Source organism: Dromiciops gliroides, chromosome 6 (genome assembly GCF_019393635.1).
Source record: "Dromiciops gliroides isolate mDroGli1 chromosome 6, mDroGli1.pri, whole genome shotgun sequence".
In the NCBI taxonomy this organism is placed as follows: Eukaryota; Metazoa; Chordata; class Mammalia; order Microbiotheria; family Microbiotheriidae; genus Dromiciops; species Dromiciops gliroides.
The window spans coordinates 276912261-276928222 of record NC_057866.1 but is presented as its reverse complement, the minus strand read 5'-3'; the positions used below and the strand labels follow the sequence as shown (position 1 = coordinate 276928222).

General features: G+C 42.4%; 1 protein-coding gene across 1 annotated transcript in view; it reads left to right on the top strand.

The window, feature by feature from the left end:
• Positions 1-15962, top strand: part of TNKS (tankyrase) — a 216640-nt gene that overhangs the window by 121875 nt on the left and 78803 nt on the right. Inside the window, exons 6-7 of the mRNA XM_043972387.1 lie at positions 7399-7435; positions 8225-8300. Of these exons, the coding sequence (XP_043828322.1) occupies positions 7399-7435; positions 8225-8300 (113 nt within the window). The remainder of the gene's footprint in view (positions 1-7398; positions 7436-8224; positions 8301-15962) is intronic.

Here is a 15962-nt window from a genome sequence, read left to right as displayed (position 1 = left end):
GAACTCAGGTCTTGCTGACTGCTAACTTTAAATGTATATACATTCAGAGAGCAAAAAGTAATATACTTAAGTATATACTTAATAAATGTTTATTGATTGATAGCCATCATTGCTCATAAATAGTGTTTTCTTGCTTGTATCTGAATGGTTGGTAATGAGCAAGTGGGCTATAATATGTGGAGTTTAGTTCCAGTCAGGCTCTCCCAAGTTTTGGCCTCATTTTGGTGATCAGTTCAGTGTTCTCTAGATGGTGTTGAAGGGAGGTCTTGAGCTTGGAGCCAGGATGTCTGTGTTTGAAAGTCAGCCAATATAACTTTAGAGCAATTGTTGACCTTTTCTGGCTGGCCTCTTCTCCCTTGCCTGTAAAACTAGGGAAGGGTTAAAGGAGATCATCTCAAAGGCCTCTTCTAGCTCAGCCCACCAGTGATGCGCCATTTTATCCCAGTGCATCCAGTACACCATTTTCTCCTGAAGTTCAAAATGATTGTTTTCATGAAACATCCGTAACATCCAGGCAAATAGTTTAGTCTGGGTAACCCTAGACAAGTCATTTAACCATTCTAGCCCTCGGTTTCCTTAAGAGGAAGAAGGAATTCTTCTAGTTTAGCCCTTTCCAAATTTGGAATTCTAAGTCCAAAATACTCCCAAACCCATTCTACTGAAACACCACTTGTGGTTTTTTAGATATTAATAAACAACTCACATAGCTCAAAGAATCCTCTGAGATAGGGTTAACTTTTATAGTGGAGTGCTCAGGATGAGAGAATGAATTTAGGGGCCTGGCCTAACCGACTGAGCTTATGCACCTGAGTTAGAGCCAGTGTTTGCCCCACCATCTACTGATTCTTAAGGGACAGTGCTCTTTTTTTGCCATACTCCATGCTATCTAAATTAGGGAGTCACAGCTGTTCTTTTTGACCAGGAGAATAATGAAAGATGCTCTAAGAAGGGGCAAAGGAATTCTCAAAATGAGATCAATAGCTCATTTTCTCTTTGCTGATCTAATTGCTTATTCAGTCTCTTTAGCTTGAGTCTTTAAAAATCATTACATGTTATTTTAATGTAATATTTTGTTTTTGACATAATTCAGAAATTACAGTTTTAAAAGTTATGCCCAGGATTTAATGATATATTTTGTTATTCTGTCAACTTCCATTTCTGAATATATCCTCCTTATATACAAAAAGGGATGACTCTTTTAATGAAATAAAATAAATAAAAGAGATAGGAAAGGAAAAATTCCAATAAAAGGAATAATAGACAAAATTTATATAGTACCTCAAGGCTTTTGAAACTCATTACTTAACTTTTTTTTTTTTAATTCTCACAACAAACATGTGAGGGAGCTGCTATTATTATCCCCACTTTTCTAATTAGGAAACTGAGAGTGAAAGGTTGTCACTTGCCAAGGATCACGTGGCTGGCAAATGTTTGAGGCAGGTTTTGAACCCAAGTCTTCTTGACTCCAAATCAGCACTTTATCTGTTGTACCGCTGTACCCCTCCCCATGAGCAGACATTTTACAGTCCCACATGGATAATGTCCCCTCTCTGCATTTTCTCTTTTCTCTTTGGTGCCAAGGTTAGTCACTGTAATTTCTGAATGTGCAATTTGTTTTCTTATTCTTTAAATTGTAGTCATTATGCTTATTATTTTGCTGATGCTACTCATTTTACACATCCTGAGTTCTTCATACATTTTCCCTTGCCTCTCTGTATTCTTCATATTCATATTATCTTACCATGCAACAATATCCTGTTGCATTTATTTATTACAATTTGTATCACCATTCCCCAATGAATGGACAGATACTTTATTTCCAGTTGTTCATAATAACAAAAAAAGGCTGATATAAGTATTCGAGGGTATTAGGGATTATTCTTTTTGTCTTTAATTTCCTTGGGCTACATGCCTGGCAATGGGATCTGTGGGGTAAAGAGTATGGATATTTTAGTTAGTTTCTTAGCATATTTCTAAATTGCTTTCCAGAATGTTTGGGCCAGTTCCATGGCTCCTCTCAAAAGTGTAATCCTGCAGCCTAGTGAGCTGTCCTTTTTTCCCCCCACCTTTGACAGTGTTCTGAGTGTGAGATACTGTCAAGCCTTCAAGTTGTTTTGACTTGTATTTCTCTTCTTTTAAGTAATCAGGGACAATATGTTTGTTGCTTGTTTGTAATTCTTTTAAGAACTCTTTGTTCATATCCTTAACCATTAATCCATAGGGGAATGGTTTTGGGGGTTTTATTTGTATCCTGATAAATTGGCTGCATTGACATCATGGTTTCTGTTTTCCTATGTCTGTTTGACTCTTCTTCAGTTTCTTTCTATAACATTATCCCTCTCTCGCTTCTTTGTGTGAGCATACATAGGGATTCTTTCCTAGGCCCTCTTTTTTTTCTTTTAGTGATCTCATCAACTCCTATGGGTTCACATCTCATCACCAGATAGGACAGGGACTGGATTTGTTATTTCATTAATAAAGGGACCTACTTCCTTCTACCAATGTAGTGCTGGCACTTTGCAGCTTATAGTCCTAGAGAGTTGCCTAGAACAAGAAGTAGTGAAGTGATTTACCTCAAGGCCACTATCTGTGTGTCCAAGGTAGGTCTCCTTATTTCTGAGACTAATTCTATTCACTGTGCCATAATGGTGGTCAGTAGTGTCAGATGCTACAAGAAGGAAGAGGATTAAGAAGAAGTCATTAGGGGCGGCTAGGTGGTGCAGTGGATAAAGCACCGGCCCTGGATTCAGGAGTTCCTGAGTTCAAATCCGGCCTCAGACACTTGACACTTACTAGCTGTGTGACCCTGGGCAAGTCACTTAACCCCCATTGCCCCGCAAAAAAAAAAAAAAAAAGAAGAAGCCATTAGATTTGTCAATTAAATGACCAGTAACTTTGGAGAATATAGTTTAATAAAGTTGGAAGCCAAATTGCAATGGACTGTGTGGTACACAATCTAAGGAAGAGAAAGTAGAAACAGAGAGCATAAATAATCCCTAAGGATTTGATGGACAGGGAGGAGAGTGAGGGATGTTAGTGAGCCTATCTCTTGGAGAGTACCAAGATAATCATAACAGCAACCAGCATTTCTGTGTAGCTTTAAGTTTCGTAAAACACTTTACAAACGTCTCATTTGATCCTCCCAACAACACTGAGGCAGGGTCTAATATCTTTATTTTACAGATGTGGTAATTGAGGCAGGCAGAGGTTAATTAACTTGTCCAGGGTCTGTGCACAGCTAGTCAGTGCCTGAGGGTATATTGGAATTCTATAACTTCAGGCCCAGAGCTCTGTCCACTGTGCCACTGTATTTCCCTAATTATTCAGGTCACTCTTGGCTCAGGTTCAGAACCTTGTAGTCCGTCATCCCCTCTTCCTCAGACCCCCAAATGCAGTGAGAGTTCCCACCTCCTCAGCGTCTCAGGCATTCCTCCTTTTCTCTCCTTCACAAGGCCAACACCCTCATTCAGTCTCTGATCACCTCTTGCCTAGACCATTAGCCCTCATTGGTCTTCCTGCCTCTGTTTTCCAGGCTGACCTCTACCTCATTGCAAAATTCTGTCTTAGATCATAAGTCTGACCATGTCACTCCCTTGTTTAAGCTTCAGTGGCTCCCAAATGTCTGTAGGGTCAAAGAAAATCTGGCATTTCATCTTTACAGGTGTGTGTGCACACAGGGATGTGCTGGGGGGTGGGGGGGCTTCTGGTTGAACAGGTCCACTTGTTCTCTGTGTTTCTTCTCAACCCTCCAGGCTTCTGCACTGTGTCCCTACCCCCAGCCCCTCTAGTTCCTGGAGGGCTTTCCTACCTGGCTTTATTCACTGCCCAGCTCAGGGACCCTGGCTCATAGAAGGTTTTTTCTGATGTCCTTAGTTGTTGCGATTCCTTCCTTGGGCTTTCCCCTCCCTTCCATTACCTTGCACTCATTCCTTCTGCATATATTGTGTGCACACTTACCTGTGTATGTCTTCACACTGAACAGAGGCTCCTTGAGGGCAGGCAGGATGTGTGATCTGTATGTACCCAGTCCTAGCCCACATTAGAAACACTTGGTAAAGTGAATAAGAAACATACAGTTCCTTTCACATCTAGCTTGTCATTTAATTCAGCAATAAAAGCAGTTCAAACTTTTTGGAGAGTTAGCAAAGGAATTTGCAAAAACCTCCCCCCTCAACCCCCCCCCCACCTTTTTGGCTACTTGCTCATTTTTTAATCCCACTTAGTTTCCTCTAATCAAATAAAAATATTTTAAGCCATTTATTTTCACCGTTCCTGGATGCTATTATCTTGACTGTAATTGCCTAGTTTCCTCCCTGGCTGATCTATTGCGAGTCTTTATCTGGGTGTTATTACAGAATATAAATGCTCCACAGAGCATCATAGTTGTAGCCAGAATATTTTCAGATCCTCAGCAAACAGGAAAAAGCTGGAGGTTGAATGATTAAAATAAGTTGCTCAGATTTGTTGTCAGTGTGTGAGAGGCTTTGAATTCATTATTCTTCTGGTTCCTGAGATGTGATATGTGAAAAATAGTTCTTGCTGTTTATAGATGGTGGTCCTTGGGCACCAGACAGTGGATGTTGGAATGTATTGCAGAGATACCGATTAAAAACCAGAGCTCAGAAGACAGTGAACAAAGAATCATTTTTACACCCATGTTTCAATCTCATACGCACATAGTCGTGGATTTCTCTGTAAAAGCTTAGAGAGGTTTTTGCTTGCTTATTAAAAAACAGCTGTATGTGCACATGTACAGCTAGATGAGATTGTACGAATTAGGGGATCCAGTATCCTGGATGATGCTGGGATCTCTAAGTATCCACCAAGATTCCCTCCTATTCACTCTTTGGGATCCATTTAATATCAAGTAATGTCATTACTAACTTACAGCGCAAGATATGGTAAGCTCAGAGGGGCTTTTCAATCTCCTTCCTACTGGAAAACAAACACAGGCGCCCACAGCATGGAAGCGTGTCTACTATGTTGTATGTTACATAAAAGTATTTGCCATTTTGCTGAGTTTACCTTAGCATTGTTGTACCCCAGCATATGTCGCCTGAAACCTTCAGGTCTATTCAAACAGATTTAGGTTGTACGTTTCAGATCAGGCCTGATGGGTCCGTTAAAGTTGTGTCTGGTTTTGAGGAAGGGCCTTTTAAGCACTATGCTTAGCAATCAGCAAATGAGTTCAAATTCTGACATCTCAACACATGTGGTACTTTAATTAAGCAGCCCATATCCCTGTTGGGATCTCAAGCTCCTTAGCTATAGAATGATGAAATTGGGCTGAATCAAGCATTCTTAATCTTTTTTTTTTTGCGTTGGACCCCTTTTGCAGTTTAAAGCATATGGAGCCCTTCTCAGACTGGTTTTAAATGCATAAAATAAAATAAAATAAAACACATAGTGTTCTAAAAGAAACCAATTTATATTGAAACAGAAAAAAAAATTCCCTTCCAAGTTCAAGGAGCCCCTGAAATCCCCCTATAGACCCAAGTCAGCAATACCTGACCTAGTTGATTCATCTTTAGATGATGTAATCATGAATTTGTATCCCTGTAATGAGGAGACCACTCTGCATTCTGAACTCAGCTTAAAGCTAGACTTTCACCTGGTGGCTAGACTTGAACCTTGGTCCACGTTGAAGGAATTGGAAAGAACAGCTGGTCTGTTCATGAAATCTCCCGAATCCATGGTCCATGGTCATTGTTGAACAGGGATGTGTCTTGGTGGACCACATCAGATTGTCCGTTTGGGCTACACGTTTATTTAAGTGACTTAAGAACTAATCTTTAAAAAATATGCAAGCCAGGGGCAGCTAGATGGCGGAGTGGTTAAAGCACTGGCCCTGGATTCAGGAGTACCTGAGTTCAAATTTGGCCTCAGACACTTGACACTTACTAGCTGTGTGACCCTGGGCAAGTCACTTAACCCCCATTGCCTGCAAAAACAAAAATAACAACAACAGCAAAAAATATGCAAGCCTCTAGTTAAGAGTTCCACAGTCTTAAACTGATCTCAGTTCTGTGGCAACCCCAGGCTGGGTGCAGACACAGGCCTGGCTAGCAATGGATGGGATTTGGCCACATGGGTGGGGCTCTCATTTGCTGTAGTCCTAGAGCAAAAAATGGAGCAAATCTGTCAGTTGGTGGTTACGTCTTTGGAACAAAATCACTTCTGTTGACATTGATTTTTTTAAAAAATAAAATGACCTTTGCTTTTGCTGAGTTTTTCTTTTATAAAGTGAGTTTTTAAAATGCCATATATTTACTCTGGGGGGGGGGGTCATTTTTGTTTTCATGATGGAACAAACTGAGGCAGTGTATTAATGCTGAGTCACAGGCCAGTCCTCCTCATTTCTCAAGGAATACATTTTTTAAATCCTTTGTCCTTCACTTGACATCACAAAAGAAACCTGGTGGGTTGATTCCAATAGCAGTTTTGCTATGGAGGTGCTAGAATTATTATGGTGAATTCACAAATCTATTTTTCTCTGTAATGAAAAAACCCCGACTGGCCCAGAATCCCTCAGCTGGAAGGCTGTGGTGCCTGCCCAGGTAACAGCACCCTGCTTTCCTTCGGATTGGGTTGGGTGTGTTAAAAGCTCGCCCACAGCCACCCCCAGATTGTGCTAGGTGCTCTGCTAGAACCCTGGAAAGGAAGGAGGACATTTGGTGCTATATACCAGTCATTCTCTGTGTTTGCTGGTGGGGGAGAAAGGGAGCTCTGCCTTGTAAAACGGTCATCCCATTCTGTGGATGTTTCTCTGGATTTTTCTGCCACAGAGCCAGCCTCTCGATGGAGGCAAAGACTTCTCTGCTTCTGCTATTTGCAGTTTACTTAGAGGTTCTGAAGCCCCAGCATGGTCAGTTACAGAATAACCACATTAAACAAACTTTCTTTGTCCTTCCCAATAAATCAAGAGTGTATTTTGGGAGGAGGTAAGGAAGGGAGGGTTTCCAAGAGGGTTGTAATTTGTCCCTTTAAAGAGCCGCACTGTTTGGCTTTTGCCTGGGAATTGATTATGCTCCACGAGTCTAGTGTGACAGCCTGAATAGAGGGGGGAGGGGACATTGTCTTCCGCTGGCCTGCTGTTAGCAGAGGGGACTGTGTTTCTGGATCCAAGATTGCACATTCATTGGTTGTCTGAAGCAAGCCATTTCATCGGAGGATTGGACAAGAAGCTGCGTCAATTTGCTGCCGGTCTCCAAGGCACTGTGATGCTGCCTGCTTCACAAGCTGGCTCACGTCACGGCTCCATCACCCAGCGGGGTGTGGACTCTTTTTTTTTTTTTTCCTCCCGTTCTTCCTCTGTTTAATTCTGTATTTGCTGCCTGCTGCATTTCTTCATCTGTCTTCTGCCAAATGCTAACAGCATGATATTTTGCAATCATCTAGGTGAATACAAGAAGGACGAACTCCTAGAAGCTGCTAGGTAAGTGATTTCATTCAATTTAAGTAAGTACAATGCATTAGAAAGGAAAAAGGGGGTGGGGGGGACCTGTCTAAATTGTGTGTTATCACGGTCTTGCTTTGACCGTATGAGATGATGTGGTTAGATTGGCCAATACGGCTCTGTAGACTTGGTCTTTGTTATAATGGGTAAGGATGGTTAATGAAATTATCTTTCAATATGGTGTTGGTTCTAAGCATTATTAATTAGATTGGCTTCTAAGGTGCCAGGAAGCCCTCTAGTTGCCTGGGTTTTTAGAACCAAATGGCATATTAAGAATGTTTCTGTCAATCCCTATGTCTTAAAGCTTTATTTTCAAGATCTTTTTCTTTGAGATTGTTCTAAGCAAAGCCTAAGTAGTGATGGCAAATATTCATAGTCAGAAAAAATCTTATTCCTCTTTTGTTCTTTGAGCTTTGAAGATTTAACCACTAGCTTTTTTTCTTTTCATAACGTTTTATTTATTTTTCCAGCTCTAATGCTATTGGTCACATGATAGCAGTATGAAGTTCATTTTGATCATCAAGAAAATGGCTTTGTGCAGCTCTGTGACAGAGGTGCCCGGAGCCCAGGGCTCTAGGACATCCTGGAATAGAAGGGATGTGAGGGATTATTTGGAAAAATACTGATGACACCGGAAAATACCAGTAATCTAGATCCATGTGAAAGAAATCACAGCAAACAGAGGATTCATTTTTCTAGGATGAAGAATACCAGTACATGGCCGTATAAAACGGATTTTTTTATGGATTGGTTAATTTCCTTTTCTAGGAGTGGTAATGAAGAGAAACTGATGGCTTTACTGACGCCTCTAAATGTGAATTGCCATGCAAGTGATGGGCGGAAGGTAAGTTGGTAAAAATAGAATGTGTTGTTTACTAAAAAGGAATTTTGACAAAACAGCTAATTTTTTAAAAAGATAATGAAATCTGAATCTAGATTTGGGTCTTTTTACCTACCACAGCATTGAGTAGTATAAATATTATTGGCATTTATGACAGATTTTTGGAGCTGTTAAAGTGAATTTCAAGGAGATCTTTTCTTTGAAATGTCAAGCATTGAGAACTCTTTCTTACTTAGAACCTCGAGGTTTGTCAGTAATGAAGTTCATATTAGCACAGTGCTCTTTTCCACATATGCTGATGGAAATTAGAAAAGAAATGCTTATTTACTGTTGTTTCTCCATTGTTAGGTTTTATTCATCTCTCTACTAATTTGTAGTGGGAGTAGGGTTTGTTTTATGATGTCAATACTTTGTCTCAAGTTGAGGGCATGTTTCTGAGATTTTTTGAGACACACATTTTCCCTGCTTTTACATATTCTTATTTTCTTTGACTAAGATTTAGTGTTGATATGTTAAATTAAAAAAAAAAAACCCCAACACCCTAGATTAGAGGGGGAATAGGTTCATTAAAGGTGCTTGTTATAATTTTAAGGTAATATAGGCAATGTACGATTGGCTGCTGCCTAATTTAGCACCTTCATGTACTTTTGTGGTGTTTTATTCTGTCATAGTTGTTGGGAACTGCATCTGTAAAGTTTTGCTAAGGATTTACATAGTAGACATCAAGAGCATGGTGCCCCAGAATGTCAGGATTTTAAAGGTAACTGTTACTCATGCCTCAAAGGTTAAAATAAATGTTAATTTTTTGTATTTTAAAAGAAACACCTTTTTCCTGTTGAGGAAAATCATCATGAGCCTCTCCTAGGAAATTACTTAATTTCTGAAAAAATGCTGTTATTTAAAGAAGAGAATCCTCTTGGTTGTAACAGTGCCTTTGATATTGGCATTTTATAGATTAGGTTTAGACAGTTTCCTATGCAAATATGACCTTGGGAGAGTCTCAGCTGAAGGAAGCTTTCTGAAGGCCTTCTGAAGTGCAGATGCATATTGGGGTCCTTACTCAGTGTCAGGCACACCAGCAGTCTTTGTGAGCTGCTCCCAACATAAGCTATGAGTGAGGGAAGGGGTTGTCTCAGCACCTTCTCAGGGTGTGAGTTGGTCCTGTTTCTGGGAGTGGCAACAGAGGCAGAAGGTTTGGAACTAGCAAGGTGCTTAAAATCATTCGGTTCAACTCCCTGAGGCCCAGAGAAATCTTGCCAGAGCCTCACGGTGACAGAGCGGTAGAACCAGTTGAATGAATGCAGCTCCTCTGATGCCAGGTCCAGCATTTTTCTTGCTGCCCCATTGCCATGTTTTCATTTTCATCCTTGAAGCTTCTGGTTGCTCTCCAGTGGATACTTGCAGAGTCAGGCTGGCTTCTGGATCCTCTCAGCACACTTGTTTCTGACTCAGTAGCAAGCAGCACTATGTTCAGGTCCTCGATCCCATTTCAGAGGCCAAGTGGTTTAAGGAGCCAGAGAGTGCTGCTCTTGGAGTCTGGATGGCACAGACTAGATTTGTGACTCTGGGCAGGTCCCCTCCTCTCTTGGAGCCTCAGTTTCTTTCTCTATAAAATAGGACTAATAATACCAATGCCTAGAGCACTTAGTTCACAGAGCTATTGTGAGACTGTAGGCAAAGTTTATAAACCTTCAGGGGCCATGTCTTTGAGGGTGGTGGTGAACATTTCCCAGGTATCAGCTTTTGGAGAGCACTATGCTACTCTTTGGAGCCTGGGAGAAATGCACAGTATTCAGTAAAGCATGGTCCTTCCCCACATGGCTTGTAGAGTACATTCAAGAGGCAGCTGAATGAAACAAGACAAGTAGGTTCAGTCCGTGGTGGGCAGTGAGTGAGGAGGCTCTTTACAATCAACTGAGATGTCAAGAGGGAAAAGCATTTATGTAAAGGTTTTGTTTTCAAAGAGAGTCTTCTTCTGCGCCCCGCCCCGCCCCCCCCCCCCCAAATGAGATGAAGACCAAATGCCATGAGAAGTTTGAGTGGCAGGTGCTTTCAGGCTCCCATTGGCCCCAAGGCTTCCCAAGCAGCTGAAGACCCATAACACGCAGGGATTCTAGCACACCAACCCCATGTCCTTGCCCCCAGGATGACCTGATGGTCACACTCTCTCTTAAACCCCGCCCCCCCTTTCCTGATCACCCCAGACGGAGGGATGCTCTCCCATTTACATCTCCTTTGCCAGACAGCTCCCTGGATGGCACTTACCTCATTCTACCTTGTATCATATTTACTTATGTAACTTCCTTTCTCCCCCCAGTAGACTGGAAACTCCTTCTAGGCAGGAATGCATCTTATTTATTTTTGTGTCTTGCATATCTCAAGCACTCAGAATGTGTCAAATGAATGAGTTTCCTCCTGGAGAAACAAGAATCGTTAATACATAAGAAAAGAACCTCCGTTTAAAAATTGTTTTAAGTTAGACCATTTAGGGAGGTGTGTGTAATTGAGAATGTTTTATATTCATTCAGCTCTTTTTGGCATTTACACCATGGTGGAAAATGGTGTGTTTAGTCTGACTTTACAGCGTGCCTCCAATATCAACGCAAGACTAAAGAGTGCGCAGGGTGTTTTAGAATTCTCCACAAGTACACTATGCTGATCATTTCTCTAAAATTAAAAGGAAAGAAAAGAAGTTCTATTCAGACATTAACTGAGCTTTATTGACGTTCATATGACATGGAGAATCATTCAGAAACATCCCTCTATATCCAAAGGTCAGACACCATTTTATACTTTTTTTTGGTGGGGCAATGAGGGTTAAGTGACTTGCCCAGGGTCACACAGCTAGTAAGTGTCAAGTGTCTGAGGCCAGATTTGAACTCAGGTTCTTCTGACTCCAGGGCCAGTGCTCTATCCACTGTGCCACCTAGCTGCTCCACCATTTTGCACTTTCAATTGAATAATATTGACATTTAGATGCTACTCTAGTTTCTGTATTACAGTCTAGTCTTCTGAGCTGCTCTAGTTACTCAGTCCTGGATGCTGGTAGAGACTTGGGCAATATCTGTCATTGTTTGGACATCATGCCCTTTTGTTTCATTGTTGTCGGTGTCATGAAAATACCACTAAAATATGGACAGGCAATTCTAGTTGCTAAATCGAATGTCGTCTTCATGGGTCTGGTTACAGAGCCTTTTCAAACCCCATTTAGGTTGTATGAAATGAGGAATACAGATTGTGCATTGAAATGAAAAGATGTTAGACTTCTTTATTTTCAGGATGTGACATGGAACCCACTTCATTGTACGGGTTGATTTTTCTAACTGATGGGATTATTGTTTTGTTGAGGCAGTGCCCTTTTGCTCTCTTTACCGGAAAAACTAGGCTGCTGTCAGGCTCAAAGCTTGATAAATAAGCAAGACCTGCATAAATTTCAGCTTTGCAGTGGTGTAGACCCAAAGTGCACCTTCTCCATGAAGTGGTAGGCAAGGAATTGTGTGGCATTGTGTGGGCTTTTTTGTTTTTCACATTCCTTTTTATGTAATAAAGCAGGATTATATAGTGACAGGCTAAGTTTTAAACAGTCTCTAATTCTGTCTCTTCAACTTGGTGATTATCTCATTAGATAATATGAACTATTCTACTCTCTGTCCCCCATAGACAGTTGTTTATCTTACCTTGAATGTTCTAAAGATAATGACTAAGAACTCTTCATTCTTTTCCCTTTAAGCCATTTAGAACACTCATTCTTGATGGAAAGTCCTCTTGATCCAGAGCAGAGTCAGAACCTCATTCTCTTCACATTCCTCAGCTCTTTCTTCTTTTAAGTCACTTCAGGCCAAGTGCAAAGAATCCTTTTTGTGGCTTTTTGGTATAAAAATGGATGCCTCTCTTTAAATGGGTGCCTGCTGTGGGCTGAGGCCCCTCCTGCCTTCCAGTGGCTTCTCCTCATTGACTGTGATCCTTGAACCCTGCGTGCTGGCCTCCAGACTGCTTTTCAGCCTTTTTGTCAGCAGATCTAGGGGCTCAGTCTGCTGTTTTCTGAACTCTGAATTCATTTGATCCCGAATTTTAGGGCTCTGGGGTCTTTTGCTTTTCCTGAGGCTAGTGGACATGGCTTTTAAGCAAGTGAAGAGAAATGACCCCTATGTGTATCCTTCCCTCTCTTCTCTCCTGACCTACTGTCCCTTGGCTTGGGGGACCCAAATTCATCTCACCAGTCTCAGAGTGAGTCCATAAACATTTATTTATGTCCCAGGACCTGTACTAAATGCTGGGCCTATGGAGAAAGGCAAATGCCAATCCTTGCCCTTGTGGAGCTCACAGTCTAATGAGAGAAGACAACACAGGAAAAGAAGGTCAAGAGCAGTTGGGGTGAGGAAGGTCACCTGGCCTGAAGTGCTGCGGCTGAGTGGCAAATGACCTGAGCACGTGAACGCTCCAGAATCGATTTCATCTCCTAGAATGATAGGAGAGTCACTGGATTGAAAGGGATCAAACAAATTCCCAGTGTGGGTCCCCCTTAGCCCCCCATAAACAGAAGGGCTGTGAGGAGCCCCTAACCAGAGGGGAGGGGCCTCAGGGCAAGGAGTGCTGCTCAGAGGGGAGCTTCTCAGTTGTTTTCATGCTATGGAATGAGAAGTTTCTGGATGTGGTGTGAAGTCCAAGAAAGCAGCTGGGTGGGAAAGAGCGAGGTGAATTTCTGGGGTTCCCCCAGTCATGGAGAGAAGATAGAAGAGACATTAAAAGGTCTATTGTATGTCTCCTCCATTGTTCAGTCCTTGTACCTGCACCCCCATCATTTAGCATGGTGCCTGGCACATTGCAAGAGCTAAATGGATCCTTCTGGCCCAGAGCCTTGCATGTAGTAAGCACTCAATACATTTGGCTCATCTGAAATTTCACATTTCTGGTCCTTATAAAGCCTCAGGAATGTCAGCATTACAGGTGGTTTGAACTTGGAAGGACCTGTTAAAATCAAGAATTCTTAACTGGGGATCAATGAAATTCTTCTTGTTTTAATAATCTGCTAACTCTTATTGGTTTCCTTTCTAATCTTATGTATTGTACTGGATGCATTAAAAGCATGATTGTGAGAAGGCCAGCCAGAGGGTCCATGACACGGAAAAGGGCAGGACTTCCTGTTTGAAGTCATCTGGTCCTCTAGCCATTTTAGAGATGGGGAAACCGAGGCCCAGAAAGGTAAATGATGTTGTGCCTAAGGTCATCCAGAACTTACTGGCAGGGTTGGGCCTCTGTGCTGGCTCACATTCCCAAGCCCCTTCTCCTCCATTCTGCCCCCTTCCCCACCACACCCACCCACTGGAAAAGCTCTGACTTAAAGTAAAGAAGCAACAGAAGCTAAAAACTGTGGACTTGGGCCATGAGTCTCTGGCTGTTGAACCGTTTACACATTTAAGTGCCAACCACCGCTGGGTCCCTGTGCCCCAGAGCGATGCTTTGTCAGTGTCAGTGTCTGCTGACAAGGGTTTGCATTTACTCTTGTAAGTTGGTAGCTGTGTCATCTCTGTCTGAGGATCTACTGATTCCCAGGCTCTCTGCTGGGTCCTCGGGGGAGAATGAGTCAGGACTTCATTCGAGGAGTTTGGACCCAATTTAGGCAGTTAAGACATCCCCAGTGATGGCATTTGGGGTTAGCCACAACCCCCTTTGGAAGCAGCTCTGCTCTTCACCCAGGACTGTCCCTCCTCTCTGAGGTCTCATTTGTTCTGACGAGGATGCACTCGATGCCTGCTTAGGAAGAGCCTGGCAAAGAGCTTGCTTATCTTCAGGGCTTAGACTTGAATGTTTGGGATTCCTCAGACTCCTACCTGCCAAATGTCTGGCCAGTTTTTTAAAACAAACAAACAAAACCCCTCCTGCTGCTTAAGGGTTGGTTACTATCTATGGAGCTAATCAAGAAGATGGGAACAAGTTCTTTGTGTGACCTTTCCATCCACAGCCACAACCATTTGTCACCAAGTCCCCAAGATGTCTGGTGCTCAGAGGGATCTGGCACTGTTCTGACTCAGGCCAACTGCTTATGTGCACGACTTCTCTCTACCCTTTTCATTCACTCCTGTATCTGACAACTGGGTGCTGTTACTGTGCTCTTTGTAGCCCCATCAAAGGCCTAATTCCCTGCCCTCCAGGAGTTGGAAATCCCAGGAGCTACTTCTCTCATGGGCTCCTGCTGTGCACATCTTTCTATGAATCTTCCTTCAAGGACCACCCCCTCCCCCCAAGCCCTAGAGGCTTGTTATTTCAGGGCTCCTGACCTAGTACTTGGGTTCTCTCTCCCACTCCTCTCTGTTTCTCTGTCTCTCTGTCTCTGTCTCTCCCTCCCTCTCTCCTTCTCTCCCTCTCTCCCTCTTCCCCCCCCTCTCCCTCCCTTCTTCCCTCCCCCCCACCATCTTTCTCCAGGCATCTATGTTATTAGTGACTACTCATATTCTGCCTGTCCAGTTATGGAGCTGCTATGTATCTTTATGATAACAGTGCTAAAATGAAGGTGTTTACATTGACATTTTACAACATCAAACTGGATTTCAAAATATTTCTGCTTGGGCAATTATTATTTGTATGCACTACTCAAAGAAAACCTAACACCCACCCAGACTGGGAGAAGAGAGAGAAATTTGAGGATTTATATTTAGATGTTTGAAAAAGTTATTTTAAATGTGAATCTCCCATAGCCATGGGAATAGCTGTGCTCCCCAGACCACCTGCCCTGCCTCCAGCCCAGCCCCCAAAGCTGTCATCTAGGGAAGCAGTCCTTGTGCAGATGTCTCCTGGTGCCTGCCACTATGGCTGCTGCCTCCCCGGTCTCCTCTGCAGCCACAGCTCCTGAAGACCTAGCAAAGAATGTTTTCATCACCTGAGTCCTGGGGATTCTGAAAGGGCTCAGTATCAGAAACTAGTTTGGTTTTATGAATGGAAATGAAGGCTAAAGGAAGACTAAAACCTCTCATGTGTTGTCTTCCTTAAGAATAGGGACTGTCTCTGCTCTTCTGTTTGTATTAAATGTTTAGTAAATGTTTCTATATACACGGGACTTGTTCTTTCTTTGATCTCTTTGGGGTATCTAAAGGTATGTAAAGTTGAGTGACTTTTTAGCTATGGTTGCTTTCCATAATGACAACCAATTCAAAGCTCCCACAGTGCTCTGGCACACCTGCCTTCCTACAGTCCCTCCTCCAGGTGCTTTCTCTTTTTTGTGTCGTCTTTGCCAATCTGATGGATGTGATAGTGTTTTTTTTGGTTTTTGTTTTACAGGGCAATGGGGGTTAAGTGACTTGCCCAGGGTCACACAGCTAGTAAGTGTCAAGTGTCTGAGGCCGGATTTGAACTCAGGTCCTCCTGAATCCAGGATCAGTGCTCTATCCACTGCACCACCTGGCTGCCCTGCGTAATAGTGTTTTAATTTGTATTTATCAATGGTGATATGGCGGGGGGTGGGGGGTCTTTTTCTGCTTTGGTTGTTGATAGCTAAGATTCTTCCTCTGAGAATTGCCTGTTTACATCCTTTGACTGTTTACCCACCAAGGAATGTCTCTTATTTATGTATGTTTGTGTCATTATCTCATAGGTTTCAGACTTTTATCAAAGAAGCTTTCTGCAGAGAATTTCCCACTTAACTGTTTGCCTTCTAATTTTAACTGCTTC